Source organism: Periplaneta americana, chromosome 11, assembly GCF_040183065.1.
Source record: "Periplaneta americana isolate PAMFEO1 chromosome 11, P.americana_PAMFEO1_priV1, whole genome shotgun sequence".
Classification (NCBI taxonomy): Eukaryota; Metazoa; Arthropoda; class Insecta; order Blattodea; family Blattidae; genus Periplaneta; species Periplaneta americana.
This window is the reverse complement of record NC_091127.1, coordinates 13574858-13591158: the sequence shown is the minus strand read 5'-3', so window position 1 is coordinate 13591158 and position 16301 is coordinate 13574858. Positions and strand designations below refer to the sequence as shown.

Below are 16301 nucleotides of genomic sequence, written 5' to 3'. Positions count from 1 at the left end.
AATGTTTCTTGTTTTGGTAACAATGAATATCAGCTGACGATGAGCAAAGAAAGACGACATAACAGTATCAAAAATGGCATTGGGAAGTATTCTAAAGAGTCACCTTATTATAGGCCTATATTCCTTTAGCAGTAGCCCACTTTAATCTAATGAGGCCCACCTGTATTCACCTTTACAGTTAGACTATTGCCTTTCCCATTCTGACTTCAGAGACTAACCATCTCCTCCTCGGACGTCTGACACTTATTCTGTCTTATGGTTTATAATTGAGAAGGGTTAGTGGGAATCTGTATATTTGTACCTATTTTATGATGTGTGATAAGTAGGGACTCTAACAGTGTTTTTGGAAGCTTTAAAATGCTTTCTGTCTTATTATTGCATTTCACGGCCCACTGGAATGCCATAACAATTGCCTGCGCTGAATCAAGGCCATCCACAAGCAATCTGTTCATAAGATGCGGTAATAACGGAAGATCCTCTTACAAACGTCAAGTTGCGCCCGCGGCAGGCGTGAGATCTCTCAAGGTCAGGGTAGTCATGGAGACGGTCGTCAGCTGTTATACGCCAACGAGCTATCACCTTCACTATAGCATAAGCCATATGAAGGCCTACAATATACATTTCAAGAGCGCCTATCATGTTCGGGCTATAGACCGGGTTTCGTATCTCGATTAGTTACTATTTTACGTCCAGTTTAAACTCATAACAATTAAAGGGCTCCCTGCAAAAAGGAAGTAACTCCACTTTTACGAAATTGTAGAAAACAACAAAAACATTAAAAAAAAAATCAAATTTTAATAGAGCTTCTTTCCTTTTTCAGAGTAGGCCTTAGGAGTTTCATTTTATCACAAACTGATTTATTACAAACAGCAATTTAGGGGGTTCAATATAACGCAAACTTACTAGGCACTTGGTCAGTAATTGATTTCTTGTAAATAGTTTCTTTAATCTATCACAAAATATTTCAATATCCAGTAATTTCATCACTATACAATTTTGTTATTCTAGATTTAATTTGTAATTCAGTAAATATAAAATATTCTTTGTTTTTCTATGACTATTACACTCTTACTACGTCATACTACTTTTGACCAATAAAACGGTACGAAAGGACGTATTGCAACCAATCATGGCTGCTTATCGCACAATTTTAGCATTTGTTTAATTTTATGGCGTCCCTAGCATTTGTTTAATTTTATCGCGTCCCTAGCATTTGTTTAATTTTATCGCGTCCCTAGCATTTGTTTAATTTTATCGCGTCCCTAGCATTTGTTTCTTTGTTTGCCAACATTTGAAACTGCGCTGTTCTGGACGTCTATATATATATAATTACAAACCACTCCAGTCGATGCACAGCAGTTTCAAATATGACTCGCATTGGCATTCAAGAACAAGAATTAATAAAAATCACTGATCATACCTATGCATCTTCTGAAATCCGATTTACAAATAAATGAAGAGCACCATTCGGAAATCCTGAATAAGTTGAATACACCATGTAGGCCTTAATCAACGAGTTCCACTTCTATTAAGCACACGTCCAATATAACATCAATTGAACCACCAACCACATTCAGATTTGAAAATTGTACATTCAATAATTATTCCTTTTAAAATTATTCATTCGGAAATCCTGAATAAGTTGAATACACCATGTAGGCCTAAATCAACGAGTTCCACTTCTATTACGCACACGTCCAATATAACATCAATTGAACCACCAACCACATTCAAATTTGAAAATTGTACATTCAATAATTATTCCTTTTAAAATTATTCATGTTTATTTTTTATGTCATCGTCGTTAATTAAAACTTTTCTAACACTTGTTTATATTATTTAGGTTATGTTTGTTATAGCTTCTGCTATATGATATTATGGATAGTCACGTATCAGAGATTGTTTAATATTAAGATTTATTGAAAATCATCTATCAAGTGACGTTGATTACTGGGATTCGGATAATTGAAGTGGAATGTTGCATTTTAATAAAAATGAAACAGAATCAACAAAGCCTTCTTGGCTAGTAGCAGTCCACAGAGTTCAATGATGATTCCATAGTTGGCACAACTGATACCGGTAACAAGAAAACATCATCATAAAACACTACTGCTATCTAGCGTAATGTTGAGATGGTACAATAATACATTTGAAGACAGTTGTATTTTTGTAAGCCAATTAATATTTTATTGTACACTTTGTTACTTCTAATCTTTATATAGCCTACTTTCTTCTAATCGTGTAAAAGTCAATTAAATCCCACTCGAGTTTTGATTTTCTCTACATAAATCAAAACCTCTAGTGAGATTACTGTTGATAAATTATGTAGCTTTAATTAGTTAGGTAATCTTTTCGTACTTTGATTTTTATTGTAATTGTAATTGTAAATTTAATACTAATTGTAATTTTATTTGTAATTGTAATTTTAAATTTAATACTAATTGTAATTTTATTTGTAATTGTAATTGTAAATTTAATACTAATTGTAATTTTATTCTTCATATTATAGTTGGAATCTCCTGGTAGAGGGGCACAGAAGGCCTGACGACCTTATCTCTACCAGGTTAATTAAATAAATACTAAATAAACAAATAATGGAGCTACTCCCTTTTTGCAATAAAATTGGATATAATTAGCCACATTTTACACTGAACACATAGCCCTATATTGTGCGAATATCATAAAATACAATACTATATATGAGGGCTTTGCAGAAGAAAGGCGGATAGACCTCTACGCCCTTCTTCGGGAAAACGGTTTAAAATGTAGTGAATAATTATAGTAGCGAAATTTTGTTTTGATTGTACTGTACATACCTGCAGGACAGGGCTGCGTGCGTGTACTTATAACATTTTATTCAGGTGCGTTTTAAAATCTTAAATTGTGTGTATCTCAGTTCGTCTTATAATGAACCATAAGTAATGTCGTTTATTTCTTGTGTTAAAGTTTGAGATATTTCAAACAAAAAAGTTTAATACAATTTTGCTCGTTTTTAGTTCCTTCTCGTGATAAAAATTGTTTTATAAGAAACGTTAAATAGCGTGTTTTCTGAAAGCCATTGATTCAATTCCCAATATGCTCAGTCAATTTAAGAAAGCTGGGTGCTATGATAATATGTGATTGAAAGAATTGTAGTTTTGTTCTTTAAATGTAAAGAAATTTGATGGGAACAAAATGCAACATTGTGAAATTCCTTTGCAGAACGAAAAGCTACATTTGTTCGGATCAAATTTCTGCACATTTAAAGGACAAAACTAAAATTCTTTCAATCATTTAAGGAGAAGGACCTACAGGAAATCTCTTTCCTCATATTATTTTAAGTAGAGCCTCTATTTCCCTAACATAGTTTCATATCAATGTATGAAGCCTTTTAAATACAACGTTTTCACTTTTGCCCTATATGGTACAGCCTCAGCATGGAAAAAATTCAGTATTATAAGGCTATATTTCTGCTCTCAAGAGTATTACAGAATCACAAATCTTGTCTCAAATAAAAGCTAAAAGACTGATAATCAGTTTTGTTTGATGATTTTTAGAAATTTTAATTTTTATATTTTTATTTTTCATTTTTATGGACAGATAGAAAAACTGCAATTCTATTTTTAACTTATGCCTATTTTTTAATTTGCAATTTGACAATTTCCTCTTACACAATTATTCCTGTATAAAGTAAGAATATGACCTGAAAATTGTATTAAATTATCTCTATTAATTGTCTGAGATATTACATATTAATTGTTGAAAAATGTAAAATACACGAACTCCGGATATTCAACGGAGAAGTTTGAGCACAGAGTAAAGGAATTGGAGCGCAGCGGCTATTTAAAAATGGCGTAAAATCAATTATTTTCTTCCTAACAACCTTGAAATTTCGTTCAAATGAAGTCAATACTATGAAGTACAGTGGAAGCTCTTAAGTTCGACAGAAAACAAGTTCGACATCCTATAATTCGACTGCTTAAGTAGGAGAATTAGACACGCCCCTGTACGGGCACTAATAACTTACATGGGTTTTCCATTTGAATATGAATTGGTCCTGTGTCTTGTAGTGATACTTCTGTTAAAGGAAAACAGAATATTTTATTGATTAGGACATCCATACTTAATCACTGATTTTAGATTAATGAACTCTTCTTTTTCTATTTGAGAATTGTGCCGTTTGTGAGACGGAACTGTCGAAACCCACTGTGGTACTAGAAGCGCATACACAAGTCTCGGCGCGGGCAGGAAATGCAAGTACAGTACTATATTTGTTGATGGATAACCAATAAGAATCTGTATTCATTTCACCTGCCACACCCACTACCTTTATTGGACCGAACTTTCAATTCTGTTCAGTCGAACTTAGGGGAGTCTACTGTATTTTTAGGCTGAAAATAAAAAAACAAAATGTTAATTTTGACATATATTTGGTCATTCCTGTAGATTCTTCCCTTTAATATCATAATATACTGCTCTGTTAAACTGACTGATCATATTGGGAATTAAATCAATGGCTTTTGCAGAAGACGCTATGAAACATTTCATATAAAACAATTTTTATCTCGAAAAGGAAGTAAAAACGAGCAAACTTTTTGTTTGAAATATCTCAAAGAATAACCCCTTGAAATTAATGACACTACTTACGACTCACTCTGTATATAGCTCCAGGAGTTGCCTCGTTTTTGCAACAAAACAATTGGTAGCTCAGCTCCAATTCCACTGTAACTTACTACCAAATGCTCGGAATCACACCGTTTTTTCACTAAAATATCGGGCATATTTTTTTAACGTATGAAACAAGCAAAACATTAATTTGACCAAAAAGTGGAGCCACCCCCTTTTTGCAGGGAGCCCTTCAATATTGTTCCATTATCATTTGGATGTGATTAGCAATAGTGATCCAAGCGGCAAAAACCTGTTTTAAGATAATGGCCATTGAAATAAATGTTTTTTTTATAAAACATTTTATGCAAGAAGTATTATAACATTCATACTATTACAAAAAAAATAGCACAAATAATACCAAAAAAGGCTAATCGGTTTTTAATAAAAGATCAGCAGTTGATTAATACAGCAAAATTAAATAAATGGATAATTGGTTAAATGGCGTTCTTACTCGTGTTAATTATGTAAGCATGTGTGACTTACAGCTATTTCGGTGCTACTTGACACCATCCTCAGAGCCTAATAGATCTCGGCGCTATCTCAACTTCGCTGCCTGTTGTGTGGGTGCGTTCGTGTGATGAAGAGTTGTGTCAAATAGTGTGTGTGTTCTGAAATTGACCTGTGTGTTGAGAATTTGATTAGGTGTGTTTTAGTGTGTCTGTATATTTCATATTCTCAACACACAGATCAATTTCAGAACACACACACTATTTGACACAACTCTTCATCACACGAACGCACCCACACAACAGGCAGCGAAGTTGAGATAGCGCCAAGATCTAGTAGGCTCTGAGGATGGTGTCAAATAACACCGAAACAGTTGTAAGCCGCACATGCTTACATAATTAACACGAGTAAGATCGCCATTTAACCAATTATTTATATTCAAGTGTTAAAAGTTGTGTACGAAAGATTCAACATGGATAAATAAATGAATTTTATACAATAAATGGATTTTTGCTTATAAATAGCAGCAAAATTCAGATATCGCATTCTTGGTTTTTTCGAGTTAAATTAGCCTGCCATCAACAGATTTGAACAAATAGGTATCTCATTTTTTCAAATTGTCGGTTGGTCTATTACTGCGTAGCTCCGTCCATTTTTATCCTTTCACGAACTGAAGACAGATGTAGTATTTGTAATTTAGTAGTGTCGTTAAATAAAACACTAGGCCTACTGACAGTTCAAAATGATCGTTAAATTAAAATTTCCTTCACTGTGGTTACACACAGCAACCACTACCATACGATAGCAGCATTTCTTGCTGAAGCAATCCAGCGTCACATCTGAGTTTCGCAAGCCGTGACTCGGCTGTTCTCGGAACGCAGCGCCGGCTGGCCGCGTCACTTCCTCTCAGCGGATTCCATTCCCGCCTGTCACCAAGGCATCGCAGCAACGGGATTCCCGTCTTGACACACCCGTTCGCGGAAGCGCCTCAGCGTGGCGCCCGGACCATTAGCTAAACGAGATCGCGGAACAGTCTTGTTTTCTGGTTAGCGAGAAGAAGCGAACTACGTGAGGTCATCATCCAAGTGTGTATGATTCTCACTTGCAAAGCCTGTTTAGAGTACAGGCTACGAGCGAACCAATTTCGTTTCAATTTAAATTTCTGCATTGAGAACCGATTCTGTTCAAATCGGATGATAGAAACAGTGAAGGCTGGTTCACAATAAACAGGGAACGGAAACGGCAACGAGAACGATAACGGAAATAATGTTAAAATAAATGTATTTAAATGTGAGGATTCACAATTAACTATTGCGAACGCTCACATTTAAATAGGCCTACATTTATTTTAACATTATTTCCGTTCTCGTTATCGTTGCCGTTTCCGTTCCCGGTTTATTGTGAACCAGCCTTAATACATTTCATATAGGCCTACTCAAACCAATTTCCTTCACATAATTATCACACATAAGCCTATTAGGCCTATAACAAATAAGGATTTTTGCTGCCTTTTAATACACTAAACACTGAATTTTGAAGAAATTATGTCGGTTATTGCAATGCAATTGAAATAGGCTATTTTATGCAATTTACAAAATGAAGTTAATAATAGGTAATGATTTCAAAAAGGCATATGACTCGGTTAAGAAAGAAGTTTTATGTAATATTCTTATTGAATTTGGTATTCCCAAGAAATTAGTTCGATTAATTTTTTTTATTGGGTTATTTTACGACGCTGTATCAACATCTAGGTTATTTAGCGTCTGAATGATATGAAGGTGTTAATGCCGGTGAAATGAGTCCGGCGTCCAGCACCGAAAGTTACCCAGCATTTGCTCGTATTGGGTTGAGGGAAAACCCCGGAAAAAACCTCAACCAGATAACTTACCCCGACCGGGATTCGAACCCGGGCTACCTGGTTTCACAGCCAGACGCGCTGACCGTTACTCCACAGGTGTGGACAGTTCGATTAATTAAGATTTGTCTCAGAGTCCGTATAGGACAGTTTGTATATGATGCTTTTCCAATTCACTGTGGGATAAAGCAAGGAGCTGCATTATCACCTTTACTTTTTAACTTCGCTCTAAAATATGCCATTAGGAAAGTCCAGGATAACAGAGAGAGTTTGGAATTGAACGGGTTACATCAGCTGCTTGTCTATGAGGATGACGTGAATATGTTAGGAGAAAATACACAAACGATTAGGGAAAACGCGGGCATTTTACTTGAAGCAAGTAGGCTTAAAGCGATAGGTTTGGAAGTAAATCCCGAAAAGACGAAGTATATGATTATGTCTCGTGTTCAGAATATTGTACAAAATGGAAATATAAAAATTGGAGATTTATCCTTCGAAGATGTAGAAAAATTCAAATATCTTGGAGCAACAGTAACAAATATAAATGATACTAGGGAGTAAATTAAACGCAGAATAAATAGGAGAAATGCCTGTTATTATTCGGTTGAGAAGCTTTTGTCATCTAGTCTGCTGTCAAAAAACCTGAAAGTTAGAATGTATAAAACAGTTATATTACCGGTTGTACTATATAACTGTGAAATTTGGACTCTCGCTTTGAGAGAGGAACAGATTAAGGGTGTTTGAGAATAAAGTTCTTAGGAAAATATTTGGGGTTAAAAGGGATGAAGTTACAGGAGAATGGAGAAAGTTAACTTACACAACGCATTGTATTCTTCACCTGACATACTGTAATTAGGAACATTAAATCCAGACGTTTGAGATGGGCAGGGCATGTAGCACGTATGGGCGAATCCAGAAATGCATATAGAGTGTTAGTTGGGAGACCGGAGGGAAAAAGATCTTTGGGGAGGCCGAGACGTAGATGGGAGGATAATATTAAAATTTATTTGAGGGAGGTGGGATATGAATATAGAGACTGGATTAATCTTGCACGGGATAGGGACCGATGACGAGCTCATGTGAGTGCGGCAATGAACCTGCGGGTTCCTTAAAAGCCATAAGTAGTAATAATAATAATAATAATAATAATAATAATAATAATAATAATAATAATAAAAACTAGAGTCGACCTGGGTGATGCAGTCGGTATAGTGTTGGTCTTCTCTGTCCGAGTTTGCGGGTTCGATCCCGGCCCAGGCCGATGGCATTTAGCCTAAGTGTGCTTAAATGCGACAGATTCATGTTAGTAGATTTACTGTCATGTAAAAGAACGCGTCGTGAAATAAAATATAATGACTTATAATTTTTTAATTTAAGACTAGACGATATTTACCTGAGCGAAACCTGGTTCATGGCGGACGTTCTGTAGGTACAACTCTTGCCATTTAAAATCCCAGCGCACAAGCCATTTAAAAATGGTTATTAATGACCTCCAATCGTGCAATATGGCCAATAAAATAATAATATGAGTCGTTCAGAGCAGAAGTGGTGTAAGTCAAAATTGGGTGATGAAGTTTAAAATAAAAGTACTGTAAAATGCAGCGCAAAGTAGCAATTAATATGTCCTTCGTGCTATCCACTGACTACTAATAGATTAAATAAATTGAATATCAATTGCTACTTTGCGCTGCATTTTGCAGAAAGTTTACTTTAACCCTCATTACCCATTTTTGACTTACACCACTTCTGCTCTCAACGGCTCATATATTGTGTTCTATACATATAAAAAGAAGCAGGTTTAGGCAAACATTTTCTGGGGGGAAAAATACAATTTTTTTTTTTTTTTTCCACATTTCACCATTCTCGCCCCTTAATTTTGGTGTTTGTAGCTAAATTTAAGGCTTAATAGATTCGTTCGTGTTGATTTCACAACGCTCACAGACGTTCATTTCGCGTCGTGGTTCCTCCATAAGGATACGTATGTTGATAATTTTTTCAAGAAAATTTCATATTCTTTCATATTTTGGGGTTATGAATTTAATATTTTTCCGCTCTTCACAGCCTTCTCAATGTTCTTTCTGTGTTTTGCAGGTGCGGTACACCGGATACAGAGACAGACCGCAGGAGGAGCGCCAGGTTCGATTCCAGAACGGATGCCGTGAAGGTCACACAGAAATCGTGAGTTACATTATTTATTTAGAAATCAGTAATTGATGTAAGTGATAATATTATTATTATTTTAGTTTTGTTTCACTGGATGCAGATTAAAAGTAGAGGATAATGAAAACTTCAGTACGCAGGTCTAGGCCTAATGATGTAACTGAACTTGTACTACCGGTACTTGAAGGAAATAAAAAATACCGGTAGACTATTAAGATGCAAAAATACACAAAAATTCTATTCAAATTGAAAAAAAAAAATGTTATTATTGATATTAGAAGGGGAGGGAAGACCATTTTACCTAATTTCCTGGAACCGAAGTTAGTTTGGAACAGTCCATTCTAGCATAAAAGGGGTTGTAGGTTGTTCAGGTTAGGCGAGAGCTTACAAATTAGTTTTCGAGCCAATGCACGCCTCGTTATGCGAAATCAAACTCATCAATCAGCAATAAATCTTTTCGCTGATAGAATTTGAGTCTTCATAGTACTCATTGTCAGCACCAGTTCTTTGTATACATACATAGGCTACATACTCTAGAAATTCCACTTCACACATCATCTCTGTATTCCTCATCTTTCACTGTTGCTACCTCTCGTCACTGGAACTCTCTGCCGCCTGAAGTCAAGGGCTGCCGAACATTGAAATCGTTGAAATCCAAGTTAGAAAATTATCTTATGACGAGTTGCCAAACTAACTTACTTCATGACAAGTGTTGTATTGCATGTTTCCACGTATTCACATTTTTTTTTATGTTCTAGTGATATTTAACTTATTGTATATTTTTATTTTCATATTTTACGATAATGGTATATCTATAATGTAATAAGTTGATATATATATATATATATATAATCATAATTTTCCTTACTGTGTATACTTAAAAATATTGTATTCATTGTATGCTTTGTACTGCACTATTTTATTACTATTACTATTATTATTATTATTATTATTATTATTATTATTATTATTATTATTTTACTATTCTTATTTTTTATCATTATTATTATTATTATTATTATTATTATTATTATTATCATCATCATCACTAATTGTCTTATTTTTTATACTTTGTATGCCTCATTTATTTTGACCTGCTATTCCCATTTTATTAAATGCTTTTTCCTTTCTTTCTGTATGTTATATATTATGTCTGATTTCTACTTACTTGTTGTTTACATTTTATTATTATTATCTTATTCAGTTTTGTGTGTAAAATTGTAGTGTACATTGTAAATTTGTAGCTCTTTTTGTAAAGCAGTTTTACTCCAGGTTGAGTGTTAGAGAATGCCGTATGACCTTAACTCTGCCAGGTTAAATAAATCAATATTATTATTATTATTATTATTATTATTATTATTATTATTAATATTATTATTATTAGTATTATAATCATAAATTCCACCTGAAATTTAATATTTACCAAAATTAAAATTATTAATTGTTAATTTTATATAAATTTCTAAAAGTCCTAAATTGGATTTTACAAATCTCTCCTTTTTTGTACCTAGAAATCCGTTACCTAGTCATGACTTAGCGAACTGTAGCAACTCTTACGACGTTTTCTTCGTGGATATCCGTCTTTTCCCCCCTTTCAACATAAGCCATGGTATGTATTTTTGTTGCCCTTAATATCCATTGCTCTTAGCCGAGTTTGAACCCACGAACACAATGGCATGCATGGTAACCACTGGACTAGACCACCGAGGATGATTGGTTTCAGTATAATTTTACATAAACCTAGAACCAATTCACAACGCTCTATGATGTCTTTTATCATAAATTTCCATTCCTGTATCTAAGTTATTTATAGCCTAACAGGTTACGCTATTTAATTCATTCTATTACAGTGGTCAACAAATTTTAACAAGTTGTATAAGGGGTACACATCCAGATTGCGATGGCCTTAATACAAAAGTACTAAAATGTTATCTTCAAATACTGATCTAATTGTGCTAATACCAACAAATTAAAACCTGTCATACAGCGGCCTCAAATAAGCCTACAAGCAAGAGTAAGCACACTTGAAAAGTAGCTCAATTTAGCGACTTCTGAACATGGATTACAAAATAGTAATATGCGTTACAAGAGCGGTATGTTGAAGTTTTCATGTTCGAGGAAAAGTTTGAAAAAGCGAAACGTAGTTGAGCTTTTTTAATTTCCGAGAATTGAAAGAAAACATACCGCTCGTGTATCGTACATTATTTTGTGCAAAGATCGTTTATTACATACCTGAAAGACGAATTTCTAATTAGTTGCAATGAAATCTCCATCTTGGTTTCTGTTCAATGACGGCAAATTTGCAAAACCAAAATATCTATCTTCAACATTGTTGCTTTAAAATGTTTTCTGTGTTTACTATACTCCAGCAGACCGTTATATCGTCTGTCTTTTTTCCCCCCAGTCTATAAATGCGAACTTAAGCAAACGGTAAGGTTATGTAATGATTTATTTTTCATTTTAATATTTTAACAACATTATTTGTATAACATATTGCAGTAATAACATCGGCAAGTTTAATTTTGCCGGTCAAGGAGAAGTTTAGAAATGAAAAATATCTTTGACATCTAATTCTGCACATTGAAATTAATTGTTACATTTGTGCAGTTATTCAGAGTCACTGGAGCACCACCACCCGTTTTTTCTATTGGTGAAACTTTTTGCATGAAAATTGATTTCCCAGTTTCCGTCGAAGTTGAAGCAGAAGCAGGAGTTGTAGAGTTTACTTAATTTTTGCAAATATTTAAAAACAATAATTAACAGTGCAATTTAGGTGAAATTGCAGTGGTAAGTTTCCAATTTATAATTATTACTATATTGAACGTCTCTAAAAATAATATGTTAAAAGCCTAAAGCAGTAAAATCAATATGTCACTTGAGCGGTAAGAAGAGGGAAATTGTTATGTGTGTTAGGTTGGGAATACTGAATGTGGAATTTTAGACTTTCCGCGGATTGGTTTTGTGCGGAAACCAAGCAAATACGCACGATCTCGCACAAAAATATTGAACGAATGTGCAAATAAGTTTTTGCTTGTCGCCAGTTCTGAGATGTCATTAAACAATTACAGGCCCTAATACCAGGGATTTCGCAGTTAGCAGTTTCTGTATTGTAGGTCGACGTTTCGGCCGAGCGGCTACATTTCGGCTGTGGGACAATTTATTAATGCCAATGTGGTTATAGGTTCTTGGAATTTGCATTTGAAACAAGCTACAGGACTATTCTTTCCTTGCTAGATGTTTTAAAGGCATTCTGTTCACAGAGAAGAGTGAAAGGTTTGGAAGAAGTAAAGTAGGCCTAGCCTATATCAATATATCTTTATATCCATTACTTATTTACAATTTATAGGTTACTGCATTGTTAATCATAAAATTGTTCTCAGAAATTTTACTAGTGCAGTTTATACATAGGCATATGGTAACAGACTAAACAAATTATATTGTCATAGTAACCATTGTCGTTTATTTTCAGCTGATTCATAACTAGCCTATACAATAAAAATCAGATATGACTGAATTGTGACGTCACTACATGTTTTATCGAAGCTAACGAGAAAGACAGGCTTCGGCACGAATTGGAGTCACGTGGTTATCGTGGTCATCTTGAAATCGCCTAATATAAATACATGTTCAAAGTTCTAAAAATAAAAGAATTGCTATATTAAACTCAAGTTAAACGTGCATTTATATCTGTGGCCGGGAGGAAAAAGGTCTTAAGTCAATTGTTTGTGAAAATAAGATTTCTATATATTCTGAAAGCGGAAACAATTCTCTACAATCTGGTAAAACGGTTAAAGTCAAATAAGACTCCTGATTGGATTTATAGAGCGTTACCAAATGTCCTACGTACTTTTTGAATCGAGCACACACAGAATAAAGGACTTAAGAATATTTAATACTTTATTCCTTACAAACCATCACATGTTTACTTTCCATGCGTCCTTATTGAAAAGGTCTAACTTGTATTTTATCCATTTTATCACATATTTTAGCCCTTTCCTTTTAAAACTTTAAGCACCAGGGTAAACAGTCCTATAATTGCTTAAGACCCATTTTGCATTCCTAATAATTTACACTTCTCATTTATTTTGACATGAAAAAGGTCTTATGTTTAATAGTCCCTTCTACTCAGTTTGGGTTCTAGTCTTAAAAGGGCTGAAGTGCGGCTATTTTTCGAAATAATCAAGAAAATTGTTAAATGAGCAACATTACCTGTTTTAGAAGAAATATAAAGAAATAATATCCAGGAAAAACCTCTTAATTAAAAAAACTATAATTGACACCAATTTCGATCCTTCTATTGCTTTCCTGAAAAGTATAACATTTTTACTTAAGACCTTTTTCCTCCTGGCCACAGATATATAGCCTAAACTATTCAATGTTGGCCATGTTATGAATAAGAATGTGACGTCACGCTGTAGCCTGTCTTTCTCGTTAGCCACGATGTTTTATATAGCTATACCTATTCTATTGAATAGATAGGGAAAAATGCGTCATCATATGCTCTTCACGCTACTAACCTCTTGTACAATAATGTAAAGCCGCCATTTTAGCTTTTTCAGACATGTTTAATCGTTGAAATCTCGAAAGCGTTTTTTCGCCATTGCATTTATAAGCGTAATACGAGAAGGTAACATGCGTTTCTAAATGACAACTCCTTGCCTGGCAACAAAATTTAGCCCCCCCCCCCTTCTCCTCATTGTTCAAAGCGCTTTTGGACATATGCCGAGGGGAGATGAAAGCGTAAATACTGTATCTCTCCTGTCCCTCCCCCCATACATGTCCGTCATCTTTTTATTCACTAGAGCCTGATACGGGGGGCTGGAGAATCAATGCCAGCAAAAAGCTGCCACTAGTACACTGATACTCCACGACAATAGCTCTGCTTCAGCCATGTTGACCGGTCATTTTTCACAACACACCCTTCACATGCTCCCTCGAGAGGCAGCTCTCAGATCCCGTGTCCGCCATTGCTTCCGTACAACATGTAGTGACGTCACAATTCAGTCACTTCTGATTTTTATTCTATAATTAAGCATCAGCAAAAAATAAACGACAATCGTTACTATGACAACATTCTTTGTTTACTAATTTATGAATGTAACCTATACGAAAAACGTTTGCGACGTCTTTCCTAGCAATTATTATCTGCCAAAAATTGGCTTGATTGTACACAATAATTGAAAATGGGAAAATAAATGTTGATTTCGATTCATAAATTATGAAATTTTAGTTATGTAATTCATTAACTTTTTGATGAAAACATATAAGCTTATTAGAAATTTTAATCTTAATTGGCTGCACTTTCGATGAGCGCGAAATACACAGGAACTAGTGGCTTGTGCAGTAAATGCTGCAAACTAAGTTCATTAGATGTTCAAATACAAATTTTTCAGATTTATTTTCAATGAAGAATAGGCCTCCCAGTCATTTTAAAAGTTATTTGCTTCCATAATAATGAAACATACTCTCTCTGAATGGTTTTTCATGCCAAATACTTTTTTTTAAACATAAGTTATCTATCTTCAGTTTTTGAGTTTAAAAGCGAAAACGGAAGTAACAATGTTAGGACGATCAGTGGTTTTTTCATGTGGGAGTAAAGCAGTAGTAGGCCTAGCTATTTCAGGTTATTGTGGATAGTAGGCGAGAGGTAAGACAATGTAAGGTTTGCCATGCTTTCGAACAATAGATATAGCGTCTTAGTATAGCTGCTGCATTTTTTCGTGAACTACATTGAAATGTAGAGGGTAGAATCATTTTATCCTGCTAAGAGATCTTGCTGAAATGATCGGCAGTTTAAAAAATCTTGCATGCCTCTTATTTTATTAGTAAGTAATAACTTTTGGCCTTTTTTTAGGAACTGTAATTTTTGCGCTCTCTCCAGATAATACAGGAAAGCATCACGCATACAAATATTCACACCACACCGCCATTAAATATATGAAAAAGACCCACACCACTTGATTAATAACTATAAACATATTTCATTTTTAATAACAATAATTTTAACTTACGTAAGTTTTGTAGTTTTCAGTAACATAGTTATACTGTATTATATATTATACAGCCGTCACTCAATAAATTATAGAAATGAAGATCTAATTTAAGATGTTCTCTTCGTATAGGGCCTACATATATAACCACAAAAGTTTTGAGTTTCATATCAATAGGCTATATCCTTAATATGTATATTAGTGACAAATACATCATGGCATTAACTATAATAATATTTCACTTTTAATGGTGATAATGTCATCAAACGACCTCAAGTTTCGTACTTTTTAATATCCAATACACAGCTGTATTCAGAAAGTTACACACAACAGAATCAGACTTGTAAATTATTTTTAGTAAGGAAGATTTGAAAGTTTTTAATAACCGATTATAGATATGTTATAAAAAATTACACAAATGAAGATCGACATATTGTTATCATTATGATGTCACAGAATTTGCTTTGATTTGCTCTACCTATGTCAGCAATCCTGCAGGTCATGGCCTTCGTGTAATATTGTTTATTATAGTGTGTGTTTTGTTTTATTTATTAGTTCTCAAAACTGAAAACAGATGGATTTTGGGAAATAGGAAAATTGTGTAGGAAAATTCACTGAAAACTACTATTTTTCTGAAATATTTTGGATGCCAAGCTACAAAATGAGGGGTCACTCATTACAAACCGTTAAGCCGTTTTCCCGTAATTTTCATTACCAGTTCAAATAATATATATAGTTATGAAACGCACTCAAAGCAGTCGCCATTGAATTGAAGGTTTGAGTTTCATATCAATAGGCTATATCCTTAATATGTATATTAGTGACAAATACATCATGGCATTAACTATAATAATATTTCACTTTTAATGGTGATAATGCCATCAAACGATCTCAAGTTTCGTACTTTTTAATATCCAATACACAGCTGTATTCAGAAAGTTACACACAACAGAATCAGACTTGTAAATTATTTTTAGTAAGGAAGATTTGAAAGTTTTTAATAACCGATTATAGATATGTTATAAAAAATTACACAAATGAAGATCGACATATTGTTATCATTATGATGTCACAGAATTTGCTTTGATTTGCTCTACCTATGTCAGCAATCCTGCAGGTCATGGCCTTCGTGTAATATTGTTTATTATAGTGTGTGTTTTGTTTTATTTATTAGTTCTCAAAACTGAAAACAGATGGATTTT

At 34.0% G+C, this 16301-nt stretch overlaps 1 protein-coding gene across 4 annotated transcripts in view; it reads left to right on the top strand.

Moving 5' to 3' along the window:
- LOC138708823 (protein big brother-like) overlaps positions 1-16301 on the top strand; it is a 178793-nt gene that overhangs the window by 12415 nt on the left and 150077 nt on the right. For all 4 annotated transcript variants that reach the window (XR_011334774.1, XR_011334775.1, XM_069839024.1 and 1 more), the window contains exon 2: positions 9041-9127. Coding sequence is in view for 2 of the 4 variants with exons in the window: in XM_069839024.1 (XP_069695125.1) it covers positions 9041-9127 (87 nt within the window). In the remaining 2 variants the exon portion in view is untranslated. The remainder of the gene's footprint in view (positions 1-9040; positions 9128-16301) is intronic.